This window comes from Perca flavescens, chromosome 6 (genome assembly GCF_004354835.1).
Source record: "Perca flavescens isolate YP-PL-M2 chromosome 6, PFLA_1.0, whole genome shotgun sequence".
NCBI classification, from domain to species: domain Eukaryota; kingdom Metazoa; phylum Chordata; class Actinopteri; order Perciformes; family Percidae; genus Perca; species Perca flavescens.
Window position 1 is genome coordinate 29,417,493 of NC_041336.1, and position 25,957 is coordinate 29,443,449.

A 25,957-nucleotide genomic window follows, 5' to 3' on the forward strand; every position below is an offset into this window, starting at 1 on the left:
AATATTCAGGCTTTTGCTTGTGTGATTATTTCATCAGAATGATTAAGTGTATGGGCTCTTAAACCATTCAAACTCCCATTGCATTCAGGATAAAGTACTAAAAGTATTTATACCCTAATGGATTTGATGCCATTTAAAACATTACATATCTGCTTTCCAGACTGGGTCTGAATGGGGGAAAAAAAAGCTACAGAAATGAGACTTCACCACCAGTAGACTGTGCATGTTTTTGCAGTGTTATTACCGTTCTACGGGCGGTGATGCACAGGAAAGTACACAAAATTCAGTTCCCAACACTGGAGGATGGATTTCACCTATGTTCATGTTTGGGTTGCATCAGAAGCCTGTATCCCTACGTATAACCCCCAAGAAAGGACAACAAGAGCGTTACATTTACCAATTACAATGTTTATAGGGAAATCAGCATCATTAACCAGTCAATTCTTCCCGGCGAGGAGCAGCAATTCAAGTGTAACAGTTATTCCAGCATTATTACATTTGTTCAAGAGCATTAATGAAAATCCATATAGGAATATCAGCACTTAATCATTCTAAAAACAACAATTTAAGTCTCAAATTAAGTCAAAAACAACCTGATTGACATGACAGAACAGCAGCGAATAGAAAATGACAAAAAGACATTGAAAACAGTGTAGGAAGAGTATTTGAGACATTGAAATATGTACCAATCAAGAGTTCTTATATACACACAATAAAATAAGTACGGTACAAACATGAAATGAGTCTTTTTAAGAGTGCAGATGAAGCAGGACCAGTCAAGTATGGTGCAAGTAGGGGGTTAGAGAGGAAGGACTATTTGTTTTTTTGGTTACACTTTACTTGAAGGTATCTACATAAGAGTGACAGGACACCGTCATGAACATGTCATAAACATTATAAACAAGTCATAAACATTTATGATGAAATGCTTCTGTCATTAGGTTAGGTTTGATGTGTCATGACAGTGTCATGTGTTTATGACACTGTCATGTCACTCTTATGTAGATACCTTCAAGTAAAGGGTTACTGTTTTTTTTCCCTACTACAGCATCTCAGTTATGTAACACGTCACATTCACTCCCTTTCTTAGATAACCCTTGATATGTTCGTTGACATAAAGTAACTGTTTAACTGATAAAGTAAAAAACAAAAAAGGCTCTGAGTTGCCAAGATCATAATGACCATTCCATCAGCAAGTATTCATCAAAATGAAATGCATCGTTGCCTTGCAAGAGTCCATCTCATAATATCACAATCAGTTTTAAGGCTAAGTAATACCAAGAAATGCACCTGAATATTTCTGTTATAGTACAAAACTATACTATCTATCTATCTATCTATCTATCATTAACTTTTCACAACCTAAAATTGTTTATCACCTAATGACCTATTTTTGAAATGCAATGTAGTTACAGAGCCAGTGTGTGCTTAGAAGATCTTTCTAGCATAATATCTTAGTAGAAAAATGTACCAATACACAATTTCATTTTAAGAAACATCTGTGGTTCTTTAAGTGTTAGTGCGTCTGTGTTTTCTATACTAAGTTAAAGTTTTCGATCAACACAGTAAAACATGTATTTGTTACAAAGGGTCAATTCAGCTATCCAGTCATTGTTTGCAGTTTGAAAATAGTTGCTAATGTTTTGCAACTAAATCAAGCTATCTGGCTAGATACGACTAGGAGTCAGTGGGAATGCCATTATTACCAATATTATTATCATTGCGTGAACTGACCCTTTAAATTATTATCTTAGTTTAACAGTGCTACAAAGTCCAAGTCGTTATTTTTAAACATTAATCGCAAGTTGTTAACGGTGTGTTGGCAGAGCACCATTCCAGCTCCTAGTCTCACAACGCTGAGCTCGAGATGTGTTTACAGCCTGAAGTGTAGCCTGAAATGTGTCAGTGGGGACAGATCATGCCCTAAAACTCCAGCTCCTCTGAAAGGGCTGGAAGGGCTTCTTGAGGTTAAAAAACATGAGGTGAGGTTTGAGTCGTGGGGTTTTCTCAGGTACTACAGCAGCCTTGCTTTCCTCAGTGGGAAATCGATGGCGGTAGACCTCTGGGTAGGACCTCTGGAACTGAAAAACGGATGATGTGCATCATTACTGTACAGTACATGCCAAAACAGAACAAAGCCATACTGTTTGGATGGGGATTTTTCACAGCTCTTCACTCACTAAAAACATACTGAAATACAAGGCTTTGAACATACGAGCACATTCGTAAACATAAATGCTCATATGTATATTTTACAGCACATTGTTTGAGCAGTCTGAAATTGTGATGGGCAAATACAGCAAAATCAAAGAGACACCTCCTTCAATACATTTTTATTACACTACATTACATGTCATTTAGCTGACGCTTTTATCCAAAGCGACTTACAATTCTTACATATCAGAGGTCACACACCTCTGGAGCAACTAGGGGTTAAGTGTCTTGCTCATGGGCACATTGGTTGATGTATTGCAGTGGGAATCGAACCCGGGTCTACCGCACCAAAGGCACGTGTCATATCCACTGCACCATCACCACCCACATTTAATGACATTTTTCTTTTAAGATTTCAAAATAGTATAGCCATACCTGTTTAAGCCTTTTCCTCTTGTCCTTGGCAGGCAGTTCTTTGTCTGCTATCAGGCCTTCCAGCAGTGCCTGCAGGGGGGTCTGGGTTCCTATCGCCTTCTGCTCCTCGGACTCCACCCTGCTAATCTGTTTACAGAATGCTGGAGATGCACTGAAGTCTGTGTCGGAACCTGCGTATTTGATCTGACGGACGACACAAAGGGAATGTTGGATTCATGTAAAAGTTAGCGATAAACTGGTGTGACAAACTGATATTCTGGATATTTGCTCTCCTGCTTTTTATTATAGTATTAAAAAATAAGTAAGTAAATGAAAGTACATATATAGGAATGTCTACTCAACTCACGGTCAAGGTTCTTGTGCAAAACAAGCAAAAGCACTTCTACAAAAAAATAAAAATACAGCCAGTATCCTAAAGCTATTCATTTCTTACACTGCACTGGAACTTTCATTCTTGTATTTTCTATCTCTTTTTAAACTGCTCTTTAAAGTTACTTTGAATTGCCTTGTTGCTGAAATGGGATATAGAAATAAAGTGGCCTTTCCTTACAACCTCCAGCCTGTCAGTCAGTCGCCAGGGAATAGAAAACAATATAACCTTTATATTATATTGCAGCGAACAGTGTCTGCATGGAGTTTTGGAAACTGTCACAGCACTTGCAACTGCTTTATCGGCATTGCCGTGACTCTGTGGGACTTAAACAAGCTGCTGAGGCAACGAAGATTTGCTTTGTCTGCACCGCACCTCCTGCGTGTGTGTGTCAGAGCTGAGCCCCGCTTTCTCACAACATGCAGAGGGGACAGATATGCTCTCAGGTACCGAAATTTGGCACCGCTAGGTTTAACGTGAATCAATCCTCGGTAGTACCGACGTCATTTGGTTGGTACCCAAAAAAAGTACTGAGTTCGGTACCTAAACCTAAACACAACACAGTGGGCGGCTGCCAGTAATGCCTACATGCCAGGGCTGGGCATCGTTCAAAATCTTTTGATCCAGTGCCAATTTCGATACCTCAGTTTCGATGCCGGTTCCTTAACGATACTTTTTTTTTCGATACCATATGTTTTAAAATCCATTTCAACATCAACAAAAATACATTAAACACAAAACTTTTATTTTATACCAATTATTGGCTCACAGATGCTTTTGGAAGCAGAATTTGGCACAGAATTTTTTTTTTTCCCGATACTCATAGGATCGGAGTTTTTCGGTCGGTGCCATAAGAGTATTGATGTTCGGTGCCCAGCCCTACTACATGCTCCCCAAAACAGTTCAATGAGGATAACTCCTATAATTAGTAAAAAGGAGTGGTAACAGTTTTAAAATCTCATTTACAGCATTCAGTTGAAATTACATCATGTTTTCAGTCCTATTCACAGCGTGGGATGTGTAAGCCTATCCATCCACTCTTGGACTAAAAAGTAGGGCTGTCAATTGATTAAAAAAAATTAACTAATTCATTGCACAATTTGCTGTAATTAATCGCGATTAATCGCTTTTTTAAATTGAGACTGAAGCTTGTAATAATGGATATTTAAATGCTAAATCACTTAACTTTGCAAATATGAAGAAAAAAACAAACAAGGAAAGGTTCTGCTAAGCTCAGAATGTTTAATATCTTTCAGAACAACAGCAGCAACAATTTGGCTTATTTAGTCCTGCTGAAGGCTGCTGGAAACGGCTACAAACTGTCTGACTTGAGAGCAGATTTTTGTCACCGTCCCCGGCTGCTGTCGCCTGCTCTCGTCTACTTTACAGGCGAGGCGCAGTTCATCTCCGGCAGTCGGGACTCACCCGGAAATGGCGAGAGGAATGAGGTGACTAGTCTCTCAAAATCTGACGGAAATCTTTTAAACTGACCTTTGTTGAGCTGAAATGAAGACAGATTCAGCAACTGCACGGCCTATTTCTCGCTTAAAATGTTTTCAGAAACATGTTTCAGTGAACTATTTTAGTACAATATGAGATCGTATTCTGAACGGCCGCCATGACAGTCTGGCTCTCAATATCCGGAGAAAACAAACCCATGTGACGCGTTCGTCCAATCAGCTGCCGGTTTTCATTACTTGTGTTTATGTTTCTCAGCCGCCACATGAAGTAAACAAACACAGCTGCGTTAATTTTGTTAATATTTTTTAACGAGTTAAATATTAAAAAATTAACTCAAAAATTAAAAGCGTTAATTTTGACAGCCCTACTAAAAAGATAAAATCAATCATTTTTAGGCCAAACAACTGTCAATACAGTCTGTGGTCAACATTTTTTCATGTGCCTGCCAAAAAAAAAACACATGCACAAATCAATATGAACCCACCAACAATAGTCCACAACGTTTTTAACTAAAAATCTGTATACCATATAATGGATGGAAAATAAGTCACATGCCCATTTATTTATTCAAAGAAATGCTAACGTTATAGGGTTACATTAAAGAAAACCGGTTAACCTTGAAGCAGTGGGGACTACTGTTTCCCATGGCAACAGATATGAACCACTTACAGGGAAAGCAGGCTTCAGTGTAGGAGGGATAGTGTTGGTATTAAATATCAGATTTGGATTAACAATACCTCTTTCATTTAATGTTATTGATGTACAAACTAAATTTATGTAATTGCCATAAGAGCCTCTCATATTTTCATTTTGTGAATTTAATGTCATGCCATGATCATTCTGAAACGTCCTATTGTGTTCTTTAACCTCCCAATGTAGCATGGGTAGACTTTATATTTCACAACTATGCTACCGTTTTCCGTAACATTGTTTGTAGAGCTGGGCGTTTCCGACCGCACTTGAAGGCAGTTTCATTTCACAGAGAAAGATAAAGAGAAGAGACGAGTGAGAAAGATTGACTGTGCTTTGTTGTTTGAAACATTTAGCGGTTGCACAAACTCCTGGGCAGTTCAGTGCTTGCGTTTCGTGTTTTAAAATGTTGTGCGGCAGCAACAGAGGCAGTGATGTTTCCCCGTTTACTGTACGGCCTCAAACACACTGACAAGTCTGATCACCGGTTATATGATTGGCCACCGCAGCGCGACTTTGGGTTGCGTTTCTCCAAAAAATGAGTCAAACTCAACCCTGCCGCAGCCTAAACGCACTACCCCCATTTAAAATGAATGGAAAGACCTGCATTTATGCCGCACCGTCTGGCAGGCTGTGTAAATGCCCACTAAACAACAACGCAGGGCAACTGCCTCAAGCTAATGCGACAAGTGTTTTCCACTCACATTAACATTATGAATGTAATATCCCGATTTTATGTGGCTTTAATTCATTTCTACATTTACCAGTGACTGTTCTACTTTTCCACACTTAGTGCTTGGCAAGATGATGGAACCAATCTGGGTTATTGTCGTCATAAATGATGCGCAGATATGGCTCGGTACACATGGACTCATTCATTACTGAAGTCGCTGCAGACAATGTACTGACTTGAACTCTTTTGAGGTGGGACAGGTGCTCCTCGACCTGGCGACGCAGCTTGGAAGGAACTTGGAAGATGGTGTTGTGGTGCTCCATCATGAAGGTCACCAATTTGGTGGCAAGCAGCTCATCCAGGTCCATCTCATCCACTGAGCCCAGAACGCAGTGCGCGAACATCTGCACCATCTGGACAGAGACCACAACCGGACAAGGGTTAGAAACCAACTACACTATACACTAACTATACTAATCACATTACAACAAAATCATACAGTGGTATACACAATGGGATGAGCACCTTACTTCACTTACTGTAGCTAATACTGAAGATTTCTGCAGTTTTACTTGAAGGATCTTCTTTTTATGTAGTGAAAAGTATCTTATTTCCCCTGGGAGGAATTTGCCCTACAGTATTCCATTATTTTTCTATGGTGTCAGGATACTGTGGAGAAATGAGTGCAAGTCTGGAGCTGCTGTGGCTGAAAGGCTGGGATCGACCATGAGGGGTATCATTCCCTGAATACCCAATTCTCACGTTATCTGTAGTAGTATACCAAACGTGAGACAGCCATCAACAATAGCGCTGAAGTACCTCAGGTTCTTCAGATGAAGATGATGGCACTGGCAATTGTTGATTTGGGTTTTCATTAAAGCTATAGTGTGACACTATTTTATATTAATGAACGTCCGTTGCTACAAAGCTAATTAAGCCTATCAGCTCCACAAAACTCTCTGTGTTTCTCAGTATGGCTATGTTAACAAAACGGTGTAATCCTGCGACATTCACGTGCAGAAGCTCGAGGGATGTGTCTTACGAGCAATATCCGCCATGCTAATCTGTCCCGTTTTCTCCCTTTCATTCCAAACCACACAGCTGACAACCTGCAGGTGGAGGCGGTGGAGACAGGCTCGGACATAAACGCCACGGGGTGCTGTGGACTTGTCAGTCTCGCAAGCGGTTTCAGGAAAGTGGCTGCATGTGTCCGACAATGCACAGCACATTAACCGGTACAAGCCTACAGCTGTCCGCGGACACGGAGTGCAGAAAATGCGTCAGAGCCTCCCGGACAGGTGAACTGAGACTCCGTTTCCTGTTTGTCGGTCAATGGTTAATGATCGGTTAACATTTCATTTCATTGTTCTATCTTTTGGAAGGCTGGCTGCCAAAAATCGCAACTTACTAGCTAATTAATTAGCCTGAGGTAAACTGTAGCTATTAGTAACAGAAGAAGCGTGGTGGCTAGCGTTTGGCGTGTGTGGCAGTGTTTGTGTGTGTGTGTGCGTGTCAGCCCACCCCCCGCGAAGCTCCGACATGCAGAGGAACAGAAGAAAGTAGCTGCACCTTCGCCAAAATGAAGACTGAAAAACAGAACTATTTTGGTACAAACATTTACTCGCCTCGCGGCAGATAGCCACATAGATATAATTTATTAATTATATAAAATTATTTAAATTTAATATTTAGTGTTTAATAAGTAATTGTTAAATGTAGTACAGAGTCTGTACTACCCCCCCACACTACCCCCTTAACTAACAAATGTTATGCGAGAAACCCTGAATATTGTATAAGAGTAATAGCAAGCATTGTGCATTTAGTGTATACACATTGCAGGGGTCGTTTCTAAATACATTCTGGTCGATAAAAGTCAAATCCTAGGAAATTTATTGCCATGTCTACCATGGGCAGACTCAGACCACTCGGTATTCCAATCCACGTAGCAAGGATTCTGAAATTACAATATTCCAGCACTTTCTCTCGGCTCCTTGGCTTGTATGTTTTTTTCCTTGTCCCCAATGGAGACTGTGTCACCTTGCAAAGTCCAATACAAACAAACTGTGAAATACAACCTCTTACACAATATAAAAAGCTTTATAAAAAGATAGTATGAACTAGAAAACTTTCATATTTGTATTATATTGATTGTTTATTACACAGTGTGCCTATATCATCGTGCTGATTTGTGGGATTTCCCAACAATCCTAGTCTCATTTGAAGGAGTACAAAGTTAATTCATAGATAGGTTTACCAGTGTGCGGGTAGCAATGGTGTCGTTGAGTGGAGGCAGGTGGGGATTCTGGCAGACCCGGGCCACGAGACGCAGTAACAGCTGGAGGCGTCTTCGGTTGGGCGGCGGCAGTAAGAGACAGCTGAACTGAAGAGCCTCAGTGGCAACCTCCTGCTCCTGCAGCAGACCTGCAGAGATACGAGGAGAGAAGACATCCTGCTCACGAGGGCAAACATTCAGCCTAGATCCAAAATGAACACCAGCGACTCATCTGTAGCAGTGTACACACATCAATGGTGAAGCACTCACTGAGAATGTTGACAAAGACTTCATATAGATGAAAAGTCAGCAGGGGTTCTTTGAGTCTCTGAAAGTAATCGGCCACTGTTTTCAGAACATCCCTCTCGAAACCAGGGTACACCGGCTGTTTGCTTTCATTGCCATTAGGCCCTGAGAAAGAAGACAGATGCCACTTTTAGTACTTCACACCGAATGCAAACCTGTAAGAAAAAAAATACAGTTAACCTCCGTTAATTTTAAAGGTGCCGTAGGTAGGATTGTGAAGATCCAGAACTTAGCCAAAAAATGTGAACACTGAAAACTTCTCAGTCCCTCCCCCCTTTCTGCTAAAGCCCAAAGCTGTCTCCTAAGCCCCTCCCTCCACAATGGAGAATTAATGTGTGTGCATGAGCAGTGATTGACACGCAGTTAGACACCCCCTCTGGCCCTGATTGGTGCATCTGAACAGGGAGCGGTGGATTTTTGCAAATCACACTACAGGCTGTAAGTGGTGCCAGAGGAGCCGGACTTTCTTTCTTTTTTTTTTTTTTTTAATTTTTTTAATTACCTGCTTCTTGTAGTTCTACTGGAACATAGGGTCAGTTTCAGCAAATATGACAGAAAGTTAGTTTTATAAGTCTTACCTACTGCACCTTTAAATGCAAGCGTATAAACATGCAAAATGGTACTTAAGATTTCATGGTATACTCACACACATACAGTACATTCACATACTGTATAAACAAAAAATGAGATATCAAACATGTGGACAACATGGCACCTACTCTTTCAAAATGATCATTGGTGAAAGACCGTTAAAGTGTGCTTTACTCAATCATTTTAGAGATTTTACTTAGGCCCGTCAGGTACTTGAAACCACCGCAGTCCCAGTCCCAAAGCAGTAAGTGATTTTTATTTTCTTACCAATTTTTAGAGTGAGCACAAAATGTATACTTACAATTGGCGAGGCATTTCATTGCTGATACCACCCAATATGGCATGTCCTCTGGAGATACAACAGAGATAGGAGTCATAATATAAAAAGGTGCAACCAAACAATTGTTCTTTTAATTGTGAATCAGATGCATCCTACCGGCTTTGTTCTCCAATATGACTATGCCCGTCTTATTAACGCTGAACACATTGTGAACAATGTGCTTGCCGTTCACATGCGTTGGGTTTAAAACTCCATCCAATGACGTTAGGCCAAACACTCTCTGTAAACTAAAAACAACAGAGTTGGCATCAAGCATCTCGAACAGTGGTTCCCAAACTGCACCCCAGGGTGCCTTGAATCTTAAACATTTAAAAAGAATTGGCCACATTTACCTTAACTGTGTTTTAGGTTATGTTTCCCAACATATTAAAGCAGACGAAAAAGTTAGACAAGTCCATACATACCCTTCTCATCTCAGCGCGTGCTCTAACGCTGTCTGACGGCTGATGTTGGCTCCAGCATTAGCTTAGCCCAGCACAGATCCTGCAGGTAACTGGTTCCAACTAGCCTACTGCTCCGAATTGTGACAAAATAACACCAACATGTTCCTATTTACATGTTGTGATTTGTATAGTCACAGCGTGTACACAAAACAACGTAACATGAGACACAGCCATCTTCTAACCGTAACAAACCGGGAACTATATTCTCAGACAGGCTTGCTGCGAACATATCACTCCGCCAAAGTACTATATTCTTCCGCCTGAGAATATAGTTCCCGGTTTGTTTACGGTTAGAAGGTGGCTGTGTCTCATGTTACGTTTTTTTTTTGTACACCCTGTGACTCTACAAATCACAACATGTAAATAGACACATGTTGGCGTTATTTTGTCACTTCTTCGGAGCAGTAGGATTACTGGAACCATTCACCTGCATGTTCTGTGCTGGCCCGATGCCGCTGGAGCCGTCAGACGCACAGAGATGAGAAGGGTATGTATCGACTTGTCTAACTCTGGGGGTTACGTTGAATAAGCTAAATTCCCAATAAGTCGGCGTGTTCCTTTAAAGAGTTGCCATGTCATGGTCTGAAACAAGTCTGAGAACCACTGACCTACAGCAAAAGATACACACAAAATGGACAGTGGAAACGTTTAATAAGAAAAAGTAAGTAAAAGAGTTACATACTGCGCAATCGTCATCGACTTCCAGATGTGGTCCACTTGTTTTGGAGTCATCTCCTTCCTTCGTATGAGCTTGCATTCATGCACATCCCCAATAGCCACACTGTGCCTTTTATTCCACAAATCTGAGGTCTGATCAAAAAGGAATGGAGACATGAATGAAAAGTGTCCTTCTGACTTACAGAGTAAGAAAAACAAACAAACATAGAAAGCCCTTTGTAATAACAATCCAGTGCAAACAGGCTTGTAATGCAAAAAGAAAAACATTTATGTAAATAATAAAACAGCTTTGTTAAAGAAAAAAGAAGTAGAATTTTTGAATTGACATTGATTCAGAGATGTCGATATTTACACTATTTGTAATGGTATAGGTCCGAATTTACTTCGTATGGTAATGTATTACACTATTACATGTGAGGTTTACAGTTTTTGTCTGTCCATATGTGTAAATAAGGTGGACAAAATATTAGAAACACCCTTCAATATAATGCTGCCCAACACAACACAGCCATGAAGAAACAACTGCAGCAGCAGTCTGAACAAACACTGAAAGTAAAGAAGTATTTTTTTGTTGGGCTCTTGTTCTGGATTGCTTTTAAATTTTTCAGTGTTCTGTTTAACCTTGAGTGCAGAATGATGTAAATGTCAGCAAACACGAGTAATTAAAACAGGGAAGATACTTAAAATGTCCATTTGCTCTCTTTTACGTTTGCATATGCGTGCAGACTTTACGCACAGCATGAGTCTAAGCAAGCAGTGGAGGAGCGGAAACATCTTTGTCTCTTTCTCACCATGACAGCAGACTTCAGGGGTGGAATGTTTTCCCGCTGAGGCAATTCTTCGTAGTCGTCCCAGCGAATGAGTCTGGGAAGGTCAGTGCTGTCTCTCAACGGAGGTCTTGTTGGAAAAGACTTGAGGGGGGACGAGGAGGGGAACCTGGTGAAAAAAACAACAGCACCGGGCTTAGCCGACGGACTAAAGGGCAAACTGTGAAGATGCAGCAACAATGCCAATGGTGTATCAACTAACAGACAAATAGACAAAATAGCACCTGTACAGATGGCTGTTGTCTTCAAAGTCCTCTGACCCATGGCGTCCCTTGATGTCTTCTATGACATGGGCCTTGAGGAACTTCCTGAGCAGCTGCAGAGTCTGGTAACGAGTCACCTCGGGGCCAAAGTTGTAGTTGCGCCTCAGCAGCTCATGCAGATAATCCACAGCCTCGGATCCGGCGAAACTGCAATCGTAGTAGCGGAAGTGCGCCCAGTGCCTTCTCAGCGGCATGCCTCCACGGAAGAGTTTAATGGTTTCATTCCACTGTATAAAAAAAAAGGGGAGACAGATGTGACAAAGGGAGATAATGTGGTTTGAAAAATGCTGTAGAACTCTTGTGACAGACAGGAAATTTAGTGAGCTCCTTTTGTAATTTAGTATAAAGCTCTATTCACATGGGACTATTATTACCTGGGGACTTCTAGTACTTTGTAATAATTGTGAAGGTCATCTGTGATCTTAATCCCACAGACTGATCTCATTAAGTGGCGTATGTATGACACGCCAATTCGTATGCCGTTTTTGCGTGTTATCAAGACGCATAATCGCTTTTTAGCGTGTTTATCAATGCCGTTCGGCCGCCATTGACCTACATTATATGTGAATTTTCGCCGTAGCGAGTAGTATGAAAGAACGTAAGTCCGCAGACACAGGACTTTCACCCAGGAGAGCCGGGATCGCGTCCCGCGTGTTTTTTTATGTTAACTATTGTTTTTTAAGCCTTCCCCAATGTTTCTTTCGTAAAAATGTGACATTGGTCACAGTCGTGTTTTTGTGTTACTAATACCTTTACCTTTTCCTAAACAAAGGAAGTGTTTTTTTTACAAGTGTGTGACATTGTTCTTGCGATAGTATGGCACGTTCTCACGATAAGACGCTTGTGTATGTTTACGTCGGCTGTATACAGCGTAGACATACACATGGAAAGCTCAAAAATGCGTACATATAACACGCCATTTGGCTTTAGGAAAGTGGCGTGTATGTTTACGCAAAGTCACGATGCCATGTTGTAATCCCATGTCAATCTGCTATGTTATTTGTCAAGTAAAAATTCCACTGCAAGTTACCTACCATACTTCGCACAGATGTTGTGTGATAATATTAGTCCTGTGCGAATCAACATCTGTGATTGGGAGCTGTACTCGCTGCATTGGCAAAAATAAAGGAAAGCCTTATCATATCTGGGTGATAATGTCAATAAAATCAAGTATAGTACAGACTTTAGCCCTATTCACACAGGATAACTATTACCTGGTGACCTCCAGTCATTTGTAATAATTGCGGAGGTTGTCTGTGATCTTAATCCCGTTCGAATCGGTCATGTTTGTAATTTGTAAAGTAATAATTCCCCCGCAAATGACTTACCATATTTCGCCGAAAACGGAGGTCCTGTGATAATATTAGTCCCGTGCGAATCGGCATCTCTGATTTGTCGGGGCTTTTTTGTTTTTTCAAGGTACCCATTTCCTTCTATTGCACCTTTTTATCCATCTTTCGCGAAGAATGGAGGGTGCGTTGGAGTGTTTTGACTAGAGGTAGACCGATTAATCGGTTTTGCCGATTAATCACCACCGATAGTTGATTGGTGGAACTATCGTTATCGGCAAAAATCCATACCGATAGTTTTTCCTGGTTGCATCAGTTGCTGGAGCGGCTGAGAAGTGTGCGCTGTCATTCATTACACAGTACGCGAGAGCTGAGAAGGGTCTGCTGGCATCATGCATTACAATAGCTCCTCTAGAGGGTCTTTCTAGCCTTTACAGGTGATTTTCTATCCAGCCTGGAACTTTTTTTTCGGGGTTGTTGAGCATTAAATCTAAACTGTTACATCCAAGATTTATACACTTGATGTCCATAATTCATCACGTTTTCAGTCATTGGTAAAATCCACTATCGGTCGACCTCTGGTTTTGACAGTGTTTTGGGTGCTGGGTCATGTCGCTATAAATCATATAGGCCTACAATTTGCAGAAAGAGAAAAGATGAAAACCACCACAAGTGCGAAGACAAAAAGAATGATTAGATGGCGATGGATGACATGTATAGCAGCATGCGGTAAGTATATTTTTTATGTTTGTATCATACATCTAGAGATGCGCCAGATGAAAATCAGACGTGGGTGGGTAATTTATAATTCACACGAGGTCCCTAGATAATACTTATCCCATGCGAATAGGGCTTTTGCTTATCCCGTGTAAGTTCACCGCACGAAATACAGACATGGGGGGGTAATGTCTAAATCACACGAGGTCCCCTGGTAATACTAGTCCTGTGTGAATAGGGAATAATCTACGGTTATATTTATAAGCTACAACTCTGATAGAGCACAGATAACAGCATTTTAATGCGTTCAACAAGTTGTTGTTTGAAACATTTGTTATTACTGTCAGAAAGGGATGCACAAAACACAATGTGTGTAAAAATAGACTAACATACAGCCCTAGGGAACAATATTGTGAATGTTCTTAATTTCATAGACTAAATATTGCAGCACTAAAGCTGTGTATGTAACGGCCACAACTATCTCTCTTCATAGTAGGGCTGCCACCTCTTAGTCGACTAATCGGTCGTTTTGGTCTTAGTCAACTAAGATTTCTTTAGTTGATTAGTCATTTTTTATGCTTATTCATGCTTAATTACTCATTTCCAAGAAACTTCGGAGCACATTTATGGTAAACACAAGATTTAAAGTGGTGCTTTTGCAGGATTAATTGTGGAGAAACTCAGTTTTACAGATGGTTAATTAACTACATTTATATTGTGCTTTTCTAGTCTTAACCACCTCTCGAAGCGCACAGCTCTGTCAATTAAATCAACTAATCGATTAGTCGACAAAATCGTATAAGTGTTAGTCGACTAAGAATTTCTTTAGTCGAGGACAGCCCTACTTCATAGTGATTCAAATCACACAAAGGAGCCAGAACACACTCATCTGGTCACCAAAAAGTATAGGCAGATATCACAACTAGGGCTGCCAGATATGAGGAAAATATGCGATGTGCGATACCGTTGTTGAATATGGCGTTAACGATATTACTTGCGATAAATTAACAGATATTAGAGTGTGCTCAGTTCTGCCTTTCTGTTGCTTTCAATATTCTTTTAAAATACAATAAATTGCTGGTTGAATTTAAAACAAATAATCATTTCTAACATTGTAGTGAACAAATTGAACATTGAATTGACAATGACAGGCACCACTAAAAAAGAATAACATACTTTAAAGTGCAGTTTTCTGATATTTTCTTTCAACTAACAAAAAATGTCATAGTGTCTATCGCGATATGTCGCAACCTTTCGCATATATATATATATATATATATATATATATATATATATATTGCCAGTTGCTATTGCGAGGACGATAAAAAAAACAATATATTGTGCAGCCCTAATCACAACAAATGGAACATTATCTCCTCAGTGTTTTGGATAGAGCAGAGGTTACGGGTTTTAAGATCTTACAAAGTATCCAGTTGGCCAGGAGAAAAATGAAGGAAGTAGATATGAGAGAGAGAGAGAGAGAGAGAGAGAGAGAGAGAGAGAGAGAGAGAGAGAGGAGAGAGAACTAAAGACATGTAAAAGCCTAACTGAGAGCCTATTGGGAAAAGTATGGTCTTTCATTACAACAAGATGCAGAAAAGGTTCTGAACCACAGAAGGAAACCAATGTTTTTTTTAATTGATCCCCAGTGGGGAATTTCGATACAATAAACTATGTATTTACATTTTAGGCGTACTTGTAGCCTTTGTTTAACTGTGTTTCAGTATCAGATTGCACAAATGCAATACACAGTGAAGAGGATAGGCAGAAGTCTGAAAAGACATACTGTTGCTGATTAAACTAGGCAGAAACCAAGGCAAAGGATACAAAAATAGTATTGACATTCTTGTTTTGTCAAGTGGACTGCAAACTCTGTAGCTCATTTATCACAGTAATAAAGGCACAGGTGCAAATGATAAAAATGAAAGATGGCTGAATTCCATTTAGCTACTTTGGTTTCAAGGTTCTGCTTTTGTGCATGCTGACGGCTCAATGGGACTCTTGAGTAGAACGAAGCCATCACGTTGTTAGTAACACCTGCACCTTTCTTAATATGACAAGTCCAAATGTCTGCTAAGAAAAGCTTACAGGGATTTTTTAAATAACATGAAATGGGTGAATTAACTTGCTAGTATTTAAATTTGCCTTTAAAAATAAAATGACGTGTTACAACATACACGTTTCGTATGCGGTTTTGCAATTTGCACAATGGATATAGCAATTTATTAAAAGTCGAAAGGGGTTTACGATTCCGAGCCACAGCCAGTGAGCTTGTAGAAACAGTTGAGAGGAATAGTGTGTATGTTGTGTTTGATGCTTTTACATGAAATGATAGTGCCAAGGACACACGATACATTAACACAGTGAACACATTAGCATTGCTTTGAACCTATTAGAAATATCTGCATGCAATTAGTCTACAACCCCAAATCAGAAAAAGTTGGGACAGTATGGAAAACACAAATAAAAAAATAAAGTAGTGATTTCTAAATGTACTTTGACTTGTATTTCATTGCAGACAATGTGAACACAAAATATTTCATGTTTTGTCTGGTCAACTTAATTTCATTTGTAAATATACATCCTTTCCTGTCATTCAGACCTACAACACATTCCAAAAAAGGTTGGGACAGGAGCAATTTAGGGCTAGTAATCAGGTAAATTGGTTAAATAATGATGTGATTTGAAACAGGTGATGTCAACAGGTGATTGTAATTATGATTTGGTAAAAAAGCAGCATCCAAGAAAGGTCTAGTCCTTTAGGAGCAAAGATGGGCCGAGGATCGTCAGTTTGCCATTAAATACGTGAGAAAATTATTGAAATGTTTAAAAAAAAATGTTCCTCAAAGAAAGATAGGAAGACATTTGCTTATTTCACCTTCAACAGTGCATAACATAATTAAAAGATTCAAGGAATGTGGAGGAATTTCAGTACGTAAAGGACAAGGGTGCAAGCCTAAGCTGAACAACCGTGATCTCCGATCCCTCAGGCGGCACTGCATCAAGAATCGTCATTCATCTATAAGCAATATCACCACATGGGCTCAGGAATACTTTGGCAAACCTTTGTCAAGTACCACAATACGTAGTTACATCCACAAATCACAGTTAAAACTGTACGGTGTCAAAAGGAAGCCCTATGTTGACCGTGTCCAGAAGCGCCGTCGACTTCTCTGGGCTCGGACTCATCTGGGATGGACCATCACACAGTGGAAACGTGTACTGTGGTCAGATGAATCAGTATTTCAGGTATTTTTTGGGAGAAATGGACGCCGTGTGCTCCGGACCAAAGAAGAAAAGGATCATCCAGACTGTTACCAGCAACAAGTCCAAAAGCCAGGGTCTGTCATGGTATGGGGTTGTGTCAGTGCCCTTGGCCAAGGTAACTTGCACTTCTGTGATGGAACCATTAATGCTGAAAAGTACCTAGAGATTTTGGAGCACAATATGCTGCCTTCAAGAAGACATCTTTTCCAGGGACGTCCATGCATATTTCAACAAGATAATGCAAAACCACATTCTGCACACATTACAAAGTCCTGGCTGCGGAGGAAGAGGATACGGGTACTTGACTGGCCTGCCTGCAGTCCCGACCTGTCTCCAATAGAGAATGTGTGGCTCATTTTGAAGCGCAAAATGCGACAACGAAGACCCCGTACTGTTGCCCACCTTAAGACTTGTTTGCAGCAAGAATGGGACAAAAATTACACCCGGAACACTTCATCACTTGGTGTCTTCAGTCCCTAAATCAATTTTAAGTGTTGTGAAAAGGAATGGCAACATTACAAAGTGGTAAATGTTTTACTGTTCCAACTTTTTTTGAAATGTGTTCCAAGAACCAAAATAGGAATTTTGTGTTTTTTTTGAGAAAAATACAATGAAAATCATGAGGAACACATTTAATTATGTACTGTTGTATTGTCTGCAATGAAATACAAGTCAAAGTACATATAGAAATCACTACTTTCTTTTATTTGTGTAAATACTGTCCCAACATTTTCTGATTTGGGGTTGTAAATGTAAACACCTTGGAATATTCTTGTAAATGAGGTTTTTATAATGCTAAATGGTGCACAGTTCTGAAAGAGTCGCAACAAAATTAAGCATGTAGGCAGGTGCCTATGGTACCACTAGTACCCCATTTTCCCACAAAGTTGCTTTTGTTGACTTTTCTTACATACTTTTAAGGATGTTTTGCGAGCCTCTTTTTTTTTTTTTTTTTTGAAGCCCAAATTTTAAACTCTTTAGTTGTAAAACAACTGTTAGCTAATTAACTAAATTAACATTAAACCTACGACTAAGTAAGTAACGTTAGGTCAGCTTTCGCCTGCTTAGTGTAGTATGAATGTAAATTATCCACGTAATCTAGCTAACGTTCTAAACATGAAACAAACTTCGCAAATTTAGTTTGGCTACATTGTTGTTGTTAAAACTTAAAAAGCTTTTGCACGTATAATGTATCTGTGCCTTGCTATCGTTACCAACAGACTCACCAGCTTGGTCGCCCTGTATGGACCCGTTCCGATGACTTTACCGTCCATTCTGATAGTGAAAACCCACTTCACTCGTATGAAAACATGGAGAAATATATATTCTATAGGCTTGTTAAAGCTTCAGCTGCGGATAAAAACAAGCAAGTTTACGCTAGCAGAGTATCTACCATTGACATATATAAAGATCTCTACAGAGACGTTGCTGCCAACTTTGAATCTCGTGCGTCACACCATTCGAGCGACGTGATTAGACAGCGAGCTGGTCACGTGACCGCATGAAATGCAGCAATTCTGAGAGGAGGTGAGAAAGACGTTCAACTGCAGCCAGCTTCTACTAGGCTGCTACTACTGTAATAGCCTAGGCTACTAATGATCAACTTTTAATTTTGAGAAGAAGTTTTAAAAGAACTGTTCACACAAGGACACACGTTTTACCATTAGGCCTACATTGATAGAAAAATAACCTACAGAGACTAATTAATAGCTCAGGTACTATTTTTACTATACATTTAGCTAGATTTGCCCTTTGTCCATGGGCCAGACTTTGGACATCAACCCTGCTTCATTTTAAATAGAAAGTTGTAATTTATAAAGTTCAATATTGATATGGATTTAAGTCACAATAAGTCGCAACGTGTTGACCTTTAAAAAGTCATATTTGTTATAGGTGACATGTACTGTAGCCTAAAGTGTGGAGTGATTTAAGGTTGAAGCACTGCAGTGATGAAATGCAATACAATCTTAAAATATAATCAAATGACAAGTAGTGAACCCCTTATACAGCTTTCTGGATACACTGCAGGAAGGTATTAACGGAATTACATTACTAATCAAAAGGAAATTACCTTACTTACCTTCTATCAGTGGAGAAACGGTGTGGTTCATAATTGACTTCATAGATGCACAAAATATGACTGTAGCCTACAACCCTTTTTCAAAATTAAAATTGGAATAAAACAAGAACAAGGAACACCACTGAGGTTGGGAATTAAAAAAAAAAATTCTGATAAGTCTATTAACATGAACCTGTTCAAATAAGGAAAACACTCTAACACACACAAAAAAGAAAAAGAAAACCATCTGCTGAATGTCTTTATTTCTCATTTCCACTGCACTGAAGAAAGAAATAATCGTAGACATCCAGCTCCTATCAATGAGTAACCTATAGGCAGTTGGAGAGCCTGTAAATCAGGCTAAAATAAACTGGATGCACATGCCATGCCCTTTTAAAGGCTATCCAAACGACAATCTAAAATGTACAAAACTGTCATCTTTCCTAAGTTTCATTATTACAATGCGGCTCTATACATAACATTTGTGATACCCAGAGCACCAGATTTTCCATTTAGAGTCTTGATGCCTAATGACAAACAAGCACACTGCGTTTATCTAACAGGCAACAATAGGAGTTCTCTTTTCTCCCATCCTGTGGGCTGCAGCATTGGGGGCGATGACAGATGCCTGATTGGTCGGGTCAAGGCAGAGCTGCTTTAACTCTCACACCTCAGACTCACTGAAAGAGAGCTCAGTGGCACCATAACATGAACTCTCAAAGTGACAGCGCTCTATTAAAATTCAGGAGAAACACTGCAGATTTTAAAGGCTGTGGTGGTAGTTGCCCTCGCTGGCCCAGCGATCGGGAATACATTTGGAACTATAAGCCTGAGAGCCAGGGTCCTGGTATAGCAACTTTAGTTGTCCGTACGCTTTTGGATGCCCGACATCACTGTTGAGCCCTGTTGAATGTCCTGAGCCCAATTAAATGAAACATCAAGAGTAGAGATATTGAATGTACGAAGATGGGGGATCAAGGCAGCAATCAAAAGAGGAAAAGAAGATATTGTGTGCCTGAGCAAGAACAGAAGGACATAGGCAATTAAATTCATGATCAATAACTGACACATCCTCGGATTATAATTTATGCGAGCCATTACATGACATGCATACTGCTTATTAGATTTCTGCTTGCACCTCAAGTGCACATCATCAGCTGTCAGATTATGCTATTTATTGGCACAATTTAATTTTGATCAATGTAGGCATCTGTGTACATCATAATAGAACACCAACATTTTTGATAAACGTATTCAACCCCCCATGTTTTAGTCTTTAAGTGTCAAATCCAGACAATTGGTGACAGGACGGGTTGAATATTGGACATTGGTTCAATGCAAGTCACCAGCCACCAGCACCCTGTTTATCAGAGGCAGCTGATATTAGTCTTCCTCCGACCTTCCTCCAAAGCGATGCAAAGGAGGGTCTGGCTAGTCCACACAACATTCCGAGATGAGAATAGAATACACTTTATTGTCCCCGAGGGAAAGTTTGTAACATGTAACAGAAAAAAACCCATTATAAAATCAACATAAAATAAAAATAAAATCAACTTAAACATGAGATCAACAAAGTGTCCTAAAACACAAAAGGACACACATGACAGCACAGACAACACAACATCCTAAGAATTAACTGTAATAATTAAAGTGCGAAGTGCTAAAAGTGCTAGTGTATTTATTGCACCCCTGCTCTGCTGTGCTAAGATTTACTATTGGAGTTCAGCAGCTTGATTGTCGTTGGGATAAACGATACCTTTAGTCTGTTTGTTTTGCATCTCGGCACACAGAATCTTCTTCCTGATGGCGGAAGAACGTGCTCTGGTTTATTGGCATTTCTTTAAACCAATCAAAATCATTTTGGTTTTAAAGTAGCCTCAAGAAGGAACTTGTTTTGGTGGAACGTGTATGTTCAAAAGTTGTTTTAGTCTTGCAACAGAAAACTCAGATTGGACAGATAGTCTAGCTAGCTGTCTGGATTTACCCTGCAGAGAGCTGAGGAGCAGTTAACCAGTTAACCATAGTCCTCATAAATCCCCCAGAGTTTAGAATGCCAACACAAAGAAAAGTGGAAGGTGAGGGGCCCCTGAACAATCCCGAAAGTGCATCGCGTCGTTGATATAGTCATGTGTTGGGTGCTAAAAAAAGCCAGGCACTCTCGGAGAGTGATTATTTATTTCAAGTGCCTTTAGTCTCTTTGAATACAGGGAGAAAAAATAGACTAAGTCAAAAGATCAGTTTAACACTGCTTCACAAGTAACTATGCAAAAACACAGGCTAGCCAATATATGCAAAATGATTGATTTTCATAATTCCTCTACTGTGGTACTGTACCATGGGCAACACATCTCCCCCTTTTATATTATGTCATAGTGAAAACAAATCATCTCATTAAGATAGTAAATGACTACAACCACAAGATAAGCTCTTATTTTTCCAACCAGTGTGCTCATCGCCTCCAGGACTGTGCAAATACAGCAAAAAGACACATCTGCACACGATCAAAGATCACTGCATCACAAATATTGATGATTACAGCACTTAGATACTGTCAGACTTTATTCGTGTTTAAAGAGCAGGTTTTGTGCGAGGGTCTGCGAGGGTCCGCATGACGGAAAGGTCATCATTAGATGTTGTACCGTACACAAAAGCTCTGTGTGGAAGTCCGCGTGCAGCCAATTTGTTGTGACCGCACAAACGTTTCCAAAACTATTTATGCTTTGTTATCTTAAGTCTGTAGGCTACATAAAGCTGATAACTTATGACATCAAGAAGTCTTTTACTTGACTTTATAGTTGTGTTGCAGGCAGGAGAAAAAATATCCACAGTCTAACTGTGCATACAGCTACTGAGTAAGCCCCCGAGGGGAAAACATATATCAGTCAGTCACCACCTGCATAGTCTCACATTGCTAGACCTATCTCCACTGCGCTGCGGTGTAAGGTCTGGCTACTCCACACATAGCATTCTGGGATAGGAGAAAAAAAAAACTCGGGGTTGTTTGCATTTCTTGTAACCAATCGCAATCGTCTTGGGCGGTGCTAAGCTCTGGACGCAGCGACGGTGGCTCTGCAAAATTGTCTCGGGAAGGAACTTGTTTTGGTGGAACATTTGCAAACCCCGCAAAAGAAAACGCCACATACAATATGAAATGAAGTTAACTGTTGACACAAAACAGTAACCTGAGCTATATAATTTAGCTGGATACATGGTTAAATGTAATTTGTTCTTACCAGTGTATCCGAGTGTTCTTCGTCCACAGCCAATCCTCTCCAATCGGTCCAAAAACTTCCCAGTTAGAGAATAAATGCCATAAAGGTATTCCTTGTAAGGCTTTACAATCATTCCCTGAAAAATCCAAGCCGGCCATTTTCAGCATGTAGCTTGCTAGCTTAAGTGTGTTGCTGTTTCCCAAAGCAAACGTAGTTTGAGAAGGGCAACACACAGAGAGTGGAAGGTGAGGGACATCCGGCACCAGAGCCACACACGGGATGTCAGGCAATTATCCTGGAAATGTACTTCCGTTGATCCAGACTACCACCCACACTGCTTCAAGGTAAACTCATGAAACACTTAAGTTTACCAAACTGTTTAAAGGTCATATGTGTAGGAATTTTTCCCATCTAGCATTCATATCATATATCGCAGTGTTTCCTCTATGTTGATTGGCAAGTGGCGGCCCGCCACGGTTAGATTCCTCCCGCCACGGTATCAGAAATGTATAAAAAGCCGTTTATCAGCAGTGATTGTTAGAGAGCATTGTGTTATCTTGCTTTATTTGATAATAAGCAGACAAGGCGTGATGGCTGAGTTTCATATTTACCCGACAACCTGCACATAACCACAGTTCAGTGCTACCCACATGGCTACATCCAACTACCGCTGCCCGGGGCTTCTGCGCATGCCTCTAACTAATGTGGCATGCTGGGTAATGCAGTTCTTCAGCTAATGTACTCATAACATCACAAGCATGTCGGAGAATAGCGCGGACAAGCGTGCCACTCGGAGAAAAGGGAGAAAGAAAAAAAGAGACAGGCTGTCCGGAGGACCCAGTTGAGATGGCATGTGTGCATCCTTGAGAACTGTATTAGTCTATAGTTTTTGCAAATTTAAATTAAGCTAACTGGTGATTTTCATTGTTTCACCTTCACCTGCTACCTAAATTGTACGTGGCTGTTGATTCAATATAATAGCGATTGCTCAACGCCCTTGTGCACGTTTGTATTTTAGGTGCATTATTTACACGCTGAAGTAGTTACACTGCATTAAGATACTGGAAGTGCCGGAATCCCATAACGACTAGAACTGCCGTGAACAATCATTTTGACCGCCAGATGCAAACTCTATAATCTGTCATGATAAATACCCAATTGCGATATTAATGCATATATTGTCTTAGGATATTTTTAGAACAACGTAATAACACCAACATGTACATTTTAACAATTTTAATTATACTTTTGAGTAGTAGCCTAATACATGTTTCAATAATTCATATCATGGCATAGTAAACTGATTATTTCATACATTCATATCGTGAAAAATATTGGGGGAAATTCATTCAACAAGAAGTACCGTTCACCCTGTTACAAGTTGATAAACCACTGAAACGATTTTGGAAACATAATTTTCAGGTACAAAATAATCTTTAGTGTTGATTTAAGGCTGTAATGTTTTCATTTGAGAAATGGCAGTTATTTTGGTAACATAAAAGCTGAGTAAGCAGAAGAAAGGGGAACCATTTTGTAAAATATATTGGATTTTCATATAAGATACATGAGCTTGGAAAGATTACTTGCTCATTCCGCTTAGCAAAGAAAATGGAAAAGACTTATCTCAAGAGACCTTTTTGGTAAAACAAAGGCTGCCAAATCCAATCTAACCGTGTAGAAGACTGTCACACTGATTTGTTGATGCTGCAAATTATTAAAGACATTGGTCAAGATAATTGCGGTTGGCAGCATTGTTAACCATGATCACAAACTCTTCATAAAGTTGGGAAAGTCACAATAAACACTCCCAAAAACTTAAACACATAATAGTGAAAGATTTCACAGCAATTTGAAAATGCCGATCAGATGAGATTCAAAGTGTGTTTGAATTCAATTAATTTCCTCTCAGGACACTCAACCCTTTCAAAAATGCAACAAAATGGACTGTGAAAGCATGTGGAGAGAGTGGAGAGCTCCCTCCGCTCTGCCAGAGAGCTACAGTAATAATAACAGCTAACCTCGCCTGTCAATCAAAATGTTATCAATCAAAATGTCAGCAGGGGAGTGAAGGTGTTCCATGTTGCAATCATGTTCATCTTTCATGGTTATTTGAACACCACACTGTGGGAGGAAAGTTAACCAGCTGTGAATCTCTTCTTCAAGAAAATCAGGGACTGTTGCGGGGTGAGGGACGGTGAGGACCCAAATGCAGAGAGAGGCAGGCAGGAGATGGTGGAACTCAGGGATTTAATTATAACAAAAAGCGGCAGCACAAAGACTGGAAAACTCACAAACAAACTGACGGGCAAAACACAGGCAGGAGTAAAGTGACGCAGGAACAGACACGAGGCACAGGACGGAAACACAAGGGCATGGCCACAAACTAAACAGGCACGGACACAAAATGATCTGACACAAGACAAGGGGAACACACAGTCTAAATACAGGAGGTGATGGGTAAATCAGAAACAGGTGAGACAACAGGTGAAGCACATCAGGGCGGGGCAGGACAATCAACAAAGGCGGGAACAGAAAGCAAAGCTAGACATGACAAGACAGAAGACCAGGCTATCAAAATAAAACAGGAAGCAGGACAAACAGACAAAACATGACATAACCTAAATACAGACACTTGACACAACACTAGACAACACCAGGGATAACAGAGACAACAGGAACACAATTCAGAATAACAAAAATGGGAAACAAACACACAAAATACCACACGGTCAAAACAGGGTAAACAGAAATATACTAAAACAGGCAACAGAAATGTCCGTAACCACAACAGGGAGTTTAATCAAGTAGATGAAGAAGTACAGTAGAATGACAGAATTACTGAGAATGGTGGAGGTGGCAAACATTTCAAAAGTGATCATATAGAGCAATAAGCAAGACGCTGAAAATCAAATCTTGATTGGAATATTTAAGGGGTGCATTTTGTTATATGGTCATTATCTGTTAATACAGAAGCCTCCACTTATTGACAGTGTTCATTTTGGTGTGATTTTGATTTAGTGTGACCCTTTTTACAAAAATTTATGTTAAGTTATTTTATTTTTGTTAGCTTTTAGTCAGTGAAATGTTTTAACTAAATAAAGAATTATGTCATTATAGACGAAAAATACAAGACAACATGTCACATAAGGAGTTAAAGTTGACAATTAGCCAATTCACTCAAATTCAAGACATACATCTAAAATATTACACACTTCAGTACATAAAAAAAACTGCAGTTATCTGAGGGCCTCCCCACCCTTCTGTCTATCCTCCAAGAGTTGCATATTATATTTTCTCTCTGAATAATATGTAATGAGCTGCTGATTTGTAGGTCAAAGTCACTCTGCGTTTTAATGGTGTAGTATCAGCTACTGAGTTTTGAAGAGAAAGATGGGATGACAAATTGGCCTACTTTTTGGGAACATTCGAGCTATTCATAATAAATCAGGTGATACAACACTGGGAGGAGGGATGCAGCTGTGCAAACCTCCTCCAAAATAAAACAGGACTTTAGCCATGTTGAATGTAGGTGACGATTGGATGTACCAGCAGCATTCAAAATGAATAGTCCACCCATCTACTGCTGCTTTGAGAGGTACATTTTCACTTATGACTTTTCAGTCACACAAGCTGCACAACTATTTCAATCAGGAGAGAATTCCTTGCAAATATGAACATATTTATTGTACAGACAAAATATGAAATGTGCAAAGTCTCTGGAGATTAGACTCCATTGAATCCATATGTTATAAAGTTATAAACATATCCCCCGATGGAGTCCAGACACTGGTGGTGATGAAGGTGCACAGGAACCAATCGAGAGTGCCAAGTAGCTGACGACACCCGGAGTGCGCGGGTGAGACGACCGGTGGTTGAAGTGGAGGAGGCGGGACGCACTCTATTCCTGAAA

General features: G+C 40.0%; 1 protein-coding gene across 2 annotated transcripts; it reads right to left on the bottom strand.

Moving 5' to 3' along the window:
• Positions 1-392: 392 nt before the first annotated feature.
• Positions 393-18,224, bottom strand: LOC114557097 (DEP domain-containing protein 1B). 2 transcript variants are annotated; one of them, XM_028580390.1, is made up of 12 exons: positions 18,003-18,224; positions 12,538-12,611; positions 11,465-11,730; positions 11,205-11,349; positions 10,418-10,545; positions 9,389-9,519; positions 9,254-9,301; positions 8,326-8,466; positions 8,038-8,204; positions 6,020-6,196; positions 2,590-2,772; positions 393-2,081 (listed from the first exon to the last, which is right to left on the bottom strand). In XM_028580390.1, exons 2-12 carry the CDS (start codon positions 12,538-12,540, stop codon positions 1,917-1,919), a joined length of 1,554 nt encoding a protein of 517 aa, XP_028436191.1. In that variant the 5' UTR covers positions 12,541-12,611; positions 18,003-18,224; the 3' UTR covers positions 393-1,916. The 2 variants fall into 2 exon arrangements, with proteins under 2 accessions (XP_028436191.1, XP_028436190.1); XM_028580389.1 differs by lacking the exon at positions 12,538-12,611.
• Between the last annotated feature and the right edge of the window lie 7,733 nt (positions 18,225-25,957).